Below are 9,474 nucleotides of genomic sequence, written 5' to 3' on the forward strand. Positions count from 1 at the left end.
CCGCTGGGGATTTCTGCATCCGAGCTCCATGTTAGTTCTATTCCAATGTAGTGGGAGATTATTTACCTTTCAAGGTTGGTTTGTTTTTGTAAATCAATACAAAGTTCCTCTGAATAATAAATGTTTTAGTGTTTGATGTGTTCATAGAGTTTAATAATCAACTCTTTATAACAACCTCCAGTGTCATTGACAAGGTTGCCAGACTGAGTCCATAAACCTTGAAATTAGATTAGATAAATTGTCAAGGCCACCTTGTGTGCAGATATACAAAGGATTCGAAATAGAGTTTCTCTTATCTCTCAAGTGTTTTCATTGTAAATGCAATATAGTAAGTTTGTATAGGAAGTTCAGTGCATATATATACAGTACAGACCAAAAGTTTGGACACACCTTCTCATTGAAAGAGTTTTCTTTATTTTCATGGCTATGAAAATTGTAGAGTCACACTGAAGGCATCAAGGGCTATTTGACCAAGAAGGAGAGTGATGTGGTGCTGCGCCAGATGACCTGGCCTCCACAGTCACCGGACCCGAACCCAATCGAGATGGTTTAGGGGTGAGCTGGACCGCAGAGTGAAGGCAAAAGGGCCAACGAGTACCAAGCATCTCTCGGGGAACTCCTTCAAGACTGTTGGAAGACCATTTCAGGTGACTACCTCTTGAAGCTCATCAAGAGAATGCCAAGAGTGTGCAAAGCAGTAATCAAAGCAAAAGGTGGCTACTTTGAAGAACCTAGAATATGACATTTTTCAGTTGTTTCACACTTTTTTGTTATGTATATAATTCCATATATAATTCCACATGTGTTCATTCATAGTTTTGATGCCTTCAGTGTGAATCTACAATTTTCATAGTCATGAAAATAAAGAAAACTCTTTGAATGAGAAGGTGTGTCCAAACTTTTGGTCTGTACTGTGTATAAGCCAGGTGAATATTTCTCGTAAACATCTGAATGCGTAAGGTGCAAATGTACATCCTAGTATATGTAAACATACTAAAGTTTAGAGTATATGCCATTTGTAAGGTTTGCAAGACAGATAACATCAGTATGATAGTACTTCAAAAAAACTGTAATGTGTAAAAGTGCAACAGTGTCAGATTTAAAGAATTTGTACATTTTTTTAATAGGTGTTTGTAAACAGGTCCAGAATTCTGCAGAAAGTCAGGCTGGAGGCTCTGCTACCTTCTCCCTGATTTTCACAAGTTTGTGAGCTATTGACTTTTGTTCATGTAGTGTATGAACATATTGGAACAGCATTTAAATTCAGTTCTCAGATGTTTTTTTTTTTTTATTATACACAAATAATTATATACAATACACCAAAAACTGAGACAAATCATTGGTCAATGAATAAGCAGGAATTAAATGAACACATTCAAGAGAATCTTCTTTGCCAACTTTTGTTAAAAACTGAAAGATTTCATTGCATATTCTTATACGCAAAATATAAATCATATTATTCAAATCTTTGATGTAAAATTTATTTTAATGTCCTAAAATTATGATTTCTTTAAATACTTAACCCAAAGCATAATTTCAAAGCATCAGCACTGAATGGCTATGATTTTAACTGAATGGGAAAATTTACTTTTTTATTTGTTAAATTCTTAAAAATCTTCCTCCCAATGATTTGTTTAAACCAATTAACAAATGTAAAATCTTTCCTATCATATTTACATGCTTTATGTATTGTGCTAATGCTTTATGAATCTCGAATAGACTTAATTTTCCTTGCCGAACCCAAGAACATTATCTGGAATAACATTAGTTGGAATGATCCCCAGAACACCAATCTGGCAACCCTGTTCCAGAGCCATGTACATCTGTGCGCCTCCAGTTTGCGCCTTTTGTCGGATGTTTTGGGAAGCAAAAGTGAATCCTGTTGGATGATTCCAGCTCATGTGATGGAGATAAGGAGCACATCTCAAATCTTTTCTCTCTCAGGAATGTGCTCTCGGAGGTGAAAATTGATGGTTAATCCCGCAGATTAAAAATCCCCCGCATGCGTTTTTCATCCCAAAAAGTAATGTAATAAGAGCGCAAACTGGACATTAGTGCTGAGAGAGAGAGAGAGAGAGAGAGAGAGAGAGAGAGAGAGAAGGAAGAGGCTGAGATCCACACATGGCTGCTCGGATGGAAAAAGGACTTTGCCTGCTTTTCCTCACCAGTAAGTAATGAGTTTGATGGTGGGCTGATGGAAACTGGGAAATCAGGTTCACTAGTGTGGGATTATATAAACTCTCTCTCTCTCTCTCTCTCTCTCTCTCTCTCTCTCTCTATATATATATATATATATATATATATATATATATATATATATATATATATATATATATATATATATACATTTTCATTTATTTATTATTTTTTGTAATCAAACTTTTACCAATAAAAATATTTATTGGATGTAATAATTAACTTATTAATAATCTTCATTGATATTTCAAAAAATATAAAAGCAATTTGTAGTTGATTATTGTATGTTATGTACATGTAAAGCATGAACACAAAGCAAGTTGTTATTATTATTATTATTATTATTATTATTATTATTATTATTATTGTTGTTGTTGTTGTTGTTGTTATTATTATTCCTTGAAGTTTCCATGTCATATCAAAAAAAAAATTTTGTTTTTCATAAAGCAGTAAGTCCTTGTGTGATGAGGAACGTCAACATTCATAAACTGTCATAGTTGCATAATGAACTGCCTGCCATCTAATGGTTGAAAGATCTGATTCGTAAAATTTGCTAAGGTAGAAAAAGGCATTCACTTTATTGGTGACATGTAAAGAAGTGGTGAGGTGGTGATAAAGAGGACCTAGAAGGTCAGGGGGACCTAAAAGTCAGATACTAATACATTTTTAATAACACAGATAAAGCAGGGCTTGTGTGTGTGTGTGTGTGTGTGTGTGTGTGTGTGTGTCTCAGTGAGTCAGAGCGGCAGAAGGGTTGGAAGAAAGACCAAAACAAACAAACACACACACACACACACACACACACACACACACACACACACACACACACACACACACACGTACATACATACATACATACATTATTTGTCATAATAAGCATTTTTCTATTGGTGCTGAAATAGATATGAGGGATGGATGGAATAAAAAAAAAGAATATAAATGTTTTAATAAATATTTGAATATACAGAAGAGACAGACAGACAGACAGACAGACAGACAGACAGACAGACAGACAGACAGACAGACAGACATTCACCTTGACTGTTGATTTCTGTAAAGCTGCTTTAAGACAATGTCTGTTGTGAAAAGTGCTATAGAAATAAACTTGACAGACAGACAGACAGACAGACAGACAGACAGACAGATAGACAGACAGACAGATAGATAGATAGATAGATAGATAGATAGATAGATAGATAGATAGATAGATAGATAGATAGATAGATAGATAGATAGATAGATGAGCACTCTCCAATGAGAAACGAGAGATCACAGTCTGTATGATGAGGCAGCTTTATTTTAGAGCAACTGAATTATTTACTGAGTTGAAGTGCATCTGGGTGGAAGAGTTGTGTCTCTAAGCTTCAGCTGAGTGTGTGTGTGTGTGTGTGTGTGTGTGTGTGTGTGTGTGTGTGTGTGTGTGTGTGTGTGTGTGTGTGTGTGTGAAAGAGAGAAAGAGACACATTTTGGCAAAATATTTTAACAGACTTTTGCTGTTTCTGCAGGTGTGTGTGTGTGTGTGTTTGTGTGTGTGTGTGTGTGTGTGTGTGTATTTTACAATATGGGATAATCAGAAGGTTTTGTTATGGTCCTGGTATCAGCTACTGGTCTGATACTGTGGTAATTTATTGTACTTGTACATGACATGTAAATGCTTTAAAACCGACGTCCAGGTGATACACTACATGCTGCAGGACTCCACATCGATTTCATCACGTACTACACTGTCATGCTAATAAACAGACGTTAAGCTTCTCCATCTTCCTACACTAACACTGTACAAATTGCCGACGTGTTGCAGGCATATCAGTTTGAGTGAATCCTACCATGATTTGCACACACTAAATTGTTTTTTAGAGCATGAAACACTCAAGTTAGCATGGAGAGAAACTGTAGCATTGCAAGCACTTCAGTTTAGCGAGCATGGCTGCGTGAAAGTGACAATGAAGCAAGTAATGAAGCTCAACATTCGACAGGAAGATTTATATAGAGGGAGAGACATTATTTTAAACCTATGCATCACATCGTTAACTTTTATGGCGTTACACCGATGCGAATCTTATCATCAATAGTTCAGATCTAACCTTCTGGTCCTCTATTTTCACACAGCACAGTTTCTCCTGGGCGTTGAACGCCGTATTCGCAGCATGACGTCACCGCCTGTCAGTTTGAATCTTGTTGTCGCTGAACATATTAACTGTGGTGATGTAATCCATTCTGACCGTGTCCTTTAGACACACGGCAGCACCAGTGCACTGCTCAGGCTGCTTGTCACTAACCATTATAACATGTTTTGCCTTTATTGTAATCTCTTATTCTATTAACCATGCTATTATGCTAGAATGTACTTATGCAGGAGTGAAGTTCTACTGAATCAGCACACCTACTGGACCAAATGTTTAGTTTATTCTGTTTTATAGATTCCCAAAAGAACACATTTGATTTGTAGCTAGTTCATGAGGTATTTTTTGTACATTTAAAGGGGTTTTTGGTGAAATTGGTGTCCCGTCGTCTTTTTTCGCTCTCATTAGACGTTTTCATATCTTAAAATCTTAAAGTTGTTAAAACTACTGCAGTAGAATTTTGAACCAGGAAGTGGAAGTTAATGTTGAAAATACAGTGTAAGGCAGCTCTTTTGGGGAGATGCTCAGTGGTGGTTAGTGGTTAAGGCATTTTAGTTTGGATCTGAAGGTTGTGAGTTCAAATCCCAACTACACTAAGATGGAACTCCTGGGCCCCTGAGCAAGGCCCTTAACCTCACAGCTGCTCAGTTGTACTGTATGAATGAGATGAAAGATGTAAGTCGTGTGAGGGAGTCTGCTACATGCTGTTAATGTTCTCTGAGGTAAGATGTATAGAAATGCTGCTTGACCAATCGAATTTGTGGATCAGAAATGACTGTTGGATTATTATGAGCAATCGTAGGAGTTGTTATACCTTATAAATGACGTTATTAAAGCGTTATTAAAGCGGTTGTTTATTTTTTGGACATTTTATATTTAAATATATTTCATTTCATTTCATTTCTGTGCCTTTATAGCGGCGTTGTGCGCCGAGGTGGAAGAGCGATTAATTAACTACCTCCTTTCTCCCGAACGCTACAACAAGCTCATACGACCTGCAGTGAACAAAAGCCAGCAGGTGACCATCGCCATCCAGGTGTCTCTAGCTCAGCTCATCAGTGTGGTGAGTCTCAGTGACACATGGACACACAGGCACTCATACACACATGGAATAACACTTGGTTATCTGCTTTTAGAATGAAAGGGAACAGATTATGACCACCAACTGCTGGCTCTCTCAGGTAATCATTTCGCTATATTGGGTAATCTACAGTAATATCCAGTATTTCTTATCATTTTATTTACAAAAGCAACACTTTTTTGTGTTTGGCTTCCAAATGAATGAGTTCAGACTTGGACTTAAAAGTGAGAAGTGCTGCAGTTTCCATATAATTTCACTTTCAATTTATTGTGTGGGTGCGTTTGTGTGTTTAAGGTGTGGAATGATTACAGATTAACATGGAACCCAAACGAGTACGAAGGGGTTGTGAAAGTCCGTCTTCCATCACTGCACATATGGCTGCCAGACATCGTCCTCTACAATAAGTGAGCAATTTTTAGAGCACTATTGAGTATAGTGCAATTCAGGACACAGCCCAAATGGTTTGTGCAGGATTTCAATAAAATGTGGATAAATCTGCTTCTAGAAACTACTCATTAATTTATGCTTTCATGCTCTCACTCTCTCAAACCCAAACTTTCAGCTCGTATTCTGTCAGATTTTTCTGTGTATGTATTATATATAGTACCTGTCAAATGTGTGGAAATCCCTAATCTTTTAAAGTTTATGAAAAACACAATCATGTTCCTGTTGTTTATTGGCAACAAACTAGATAATGTGACAGTATGAAGATTTACATTGACCACAGAAATATAAATAAATGTACAGATGTTAAACTTAAAAAAAAAATACTCCCTTAGCATGAATAACAGCTTCACACACATCTGGCACCAGGACAGTTCGTTTCTCCAAACATTCAGCTAAAATACTTTACTTCTTGTAAAACTTACCAAAGTTGTTCTGCAGTAGTTGGAAATGTCTTTCTTGTGATCCAGTTCATCCCAGAAGCAGTTCAATAGGATTTAGGTGCAGTGACTGGGCAGGTTTTTTATTAATGGATGGCATTTACAGACCAGAATGGAACCTCATACCATATTGAAGTATGGAATGGTAGCCATGTTGGTTTATTATTTCTTTCATCATTAAACCTACATTTATGTCATTCAAATATAAACAGATAAACCTGTGAAGTTGCAAGTGACATGAATTTTATCCAAAACCTACATTTATTGACTAAAATGAAAATGAATACAGTAAATGGCCTCGTTTGCTGCATATAAGCACAATTTAACATACAAGTGTCTCTCAAATACCATAAAAAACTCACCACTGTATGTACACAGATTTTTTGATAATTTATATTACCAAAACGTCAGGATGAATTGGAGACAGCTCAGGAACATCTGATTATTTTTCTCTTTTATACCTTTGCCATAAGCCACTTTTCCATCCTTCCATTTTTAATAAACACAGAAGCTTCACTGATAAGAGAGCGATTGAATTATATTTCAAATAAAGCAGATGTTCATAGTTAATCCAATATTCTGTAGAGGTGTGACTCAGGATTGCAAAGTGTCTGGTTAAACACCCTGTGTTTTTGTCTTCCGACTGGAGAGTGTGTTTGGATCAGTTGGGGATCTCTGGAGGGATTAAGCATCCATTAGTGAAATGGGATGAGCAGGAGAACACACTTAGTGCCAAATATCAAAGCTTCCATTTCTGCTAGCTAAGGATGTTTAGTTCCTGATTTGCAGTGGGGATTAAAGTCTAAGACCACCAAAGTATACTTCTAGAGAAATCTCTTAATGACATCAATAACAGAAAATTTGTGATCTGATGTTGAACTTTAATTCAAAAGGGTTAAATGGAAGGTCATCTTTGTGTTCTTTGTTTCTGGGTTTCAGTGCTGATGGGACATACGAGGTCTCTTTCTACTCCAACGCTTTGGTTTCCAGCAATGGTGAGGTTGCTTGGTTGCCCCCAGCCATCTATAAAAGTGCTTGCAAGATCGAGGTGCGAAACTTTCCATTCGACCAGCAAAACTGCACGCTGAAGTTCAGCTCGTGGACGTACGACCATACAGAGATCGACCTGGTCCTGCTCTCAGACTTCGCGAGCCGAGATGACTTCAAACCCAGTGGCGAGTGGGACATTGTGTCACTTCCTGCCCGCAAGAACGAAGACCCAGATGACCTCACCTACCTGGATGTCACTTACGACTTCATTATCAAGCGCAAGCCACTGTTCTACACCATCAACCTGATCGTTCCCTGCATTCTAATCTCCTCTTTGGCCATCTTAGTTTTCTATTTGCCTTCAGACTGTGGAGAGAAGATGACCTTGTGTATCTCAGTCCTCCTGGCTCTAACTGTTTTCCTCCTCCTCATCTCCAAGATTGTGCCTCCAACCTCGCTGGCTGTGCCGCTCATCGGCAAGTATCTGATGTTCGCCATGGTGCTGGTGACTTTCTCCATCGTCACCAGCGTGTGCGTCTTGAACGTTCATCACCGTTCTCCTAGCACACACACCATGCCTCTATGGGTCAGAGGCTTCTTCTTGCATCGTCTGCCAGCTTTGCTGTTCATGCGAAGGCCTGGCTCCTCCAATATCCACGAGAAATTCAGACGTAAGCACAAACATCGCTCGTTCTCCGAGAAGACCACTAAAAGAGAGCAGAAAGCACAGTCAGATACAACGTTCTTTGTGAATAAGAACTCCAAAACCCTGAACTGGAAAATCAGAGACATGCAGGACGACACAGAGATCCGTAGACGTCTAGCGGTGAAGTGTTCGGGGGAAGTGGAGGAGGCCATGGAGGGCGTGAGATACATCGCAGACAAGATAAAGAGTGAGGATGATGATGAAGCGGTGAGCATTGTGGTTGTTCTTATCATCATCTGTCAGAGTTAGGAGCAGGTTAATTCATTAATTGAGGCATTGCTTCAGACAGAGTCAGTGCCTGTACGTCTCAAGGTTCAGGTCTAATGTAATGTAGGTCACTATATGGACAAAAGTATTTGGAAGCCTGAACTTTCCAATCATCTGTTTTTTTCCTCCTAATGTTATATCAATGTTTGGAAGCAAATATGGTTCTGTATAGGATGCTTTTGGATCTGGTAGCATTCAATTTTCCTTTACTTAAACTAGGAGCCCCAAACCTGACGTTCAATATCAATAAAATATACAATGGCAATTGATGTGATAGACTTCAATAAAAAAAAAATCATAAAAGCCCTTTTTGTAATGTCTGGTCAATGTTCCTATAACGTAATTATTTCAAATGATGTATTTGAGGTTAATGAATTTATTTACATGCCAGTATGTATGTGTGGTTCAATGCAATTAAAAGTTAATCCGATAAAAAATTATAATCACTACACATTCCTAGTCGATATGCGTTCTCAACAAAACTTTCTTTTGTTTCAGATCATTGAGGACTGGAAATATGTGGCGATGGTCATAGACCGGCTTTTCCTCTGGATTTTTGTGTTGGTTTGTGTTTCTGGAACTGTTGGTCTCTTCATGCAGCCTCTGGTTAAGAGCTACAACACTCCAATGGATGACAACACAGAGTGACTGACCCACTTTTGCACACTCACACACACACACACACACACACACACACACACACACACACACACACAAACAAACCAGCTTGTCCTCACTCCCGATTTAGAAACTGTGAATGTGAGCTAAAGTATAACTCACTCTTTAACCCTGCCTTACTGTTCACTACCTACTGTAGCACCAGACCCTGGTCTTGTGACCCCAATGACCTCAGCTGTTTGGTTAGAAATGATAGCAATACTGTTTCTGAGGGAGACCTCAACATAATATCCTGATATATTTTCTATTATAACAAACATTACCGGTTCTTTATCAGCATGATCTCACTGATGCTGCGACAGAGAGAGAGAGAGAGAGAGAGAGAGAGAGAGAGAGAGAGAGAGAGAGAGAGAAAGAGAGAGGTTTGTGGACACCTGACTCTATGAGCGGTACTTGACATTTAAACATCTCATTTCACATTAAATCTTAGTTTGCTTTTATAAAAACCTCCACTCTTCTGGGAAGATGTTCCAGTAGATTTTAGATTGTGCTTGCGGAGATCTGTGCTCATTCACCTACAAGTGTGTTAGAAAAGTCAGGTAGTGATGT

At 38.2% G+C, this 9,474-nt stretch overlaps 1 protein-coding gene across 2 annotated transcripts; it reads left to right on the forward strand.

The window, feature by feature from the left end:
- The first annotated feature begins 594 nt into the window (after positions 1 to 594).
- On the forward strand, positions 595 to 9,281 carry LOC124386259 (neuronal acetylcholine receptor subunit beta-2-like). 2 transcript variants are annotated; one of them, XM_046849992.1, is made up of 6 exons: positions 595 to 647; positions 5,237 to 5,382; positions 5,456 to 5,500; positions 5,695 to 5,804; positions 7,224 to 8,187; positions 8,746 to 9,281. In XM_046849992.1, exons 3-6 carry the CDS (start codon positions 5,474 to 5,476, stop codon positions 8,893 to 8,895), a joined length of 1,251 nt encoding a protein of 416 aa, XP_046705948.1. In that variant the 5' UTR covers positions 595 to 647; positions 5,237 to 5,382; positions 5,456 to 5,473; the 3' UTR covers positions 8,896 to 9,281. The 2 variants fall into 2 exon arrangements, with proteins under 2 accessions (XP_046705948.1, XP_046705947.1); XM_046849991.1 differs by lacking the exon at positions 595 to 647 and adding an exon at positions 1,697 to 2,167.
- The last annotated feature ends 193 nt before the right edge of the window (positions 9,282 to 9,474 follow it).

This window comes from Silurus meridionalis, chromosome 5, assembly GCF_014805685.1.
Source record: "Silurus meridionalis isolate SWU-2019-XX chromosome 5, ASM1480568v1, whole genome shotgun sequence".
Lineage (NCBI taxonomy): Eukaryota > Metazoa > Chordata > Actinopteri > Siluriformes > Siluridae > Silurus > Silurus meridionalis.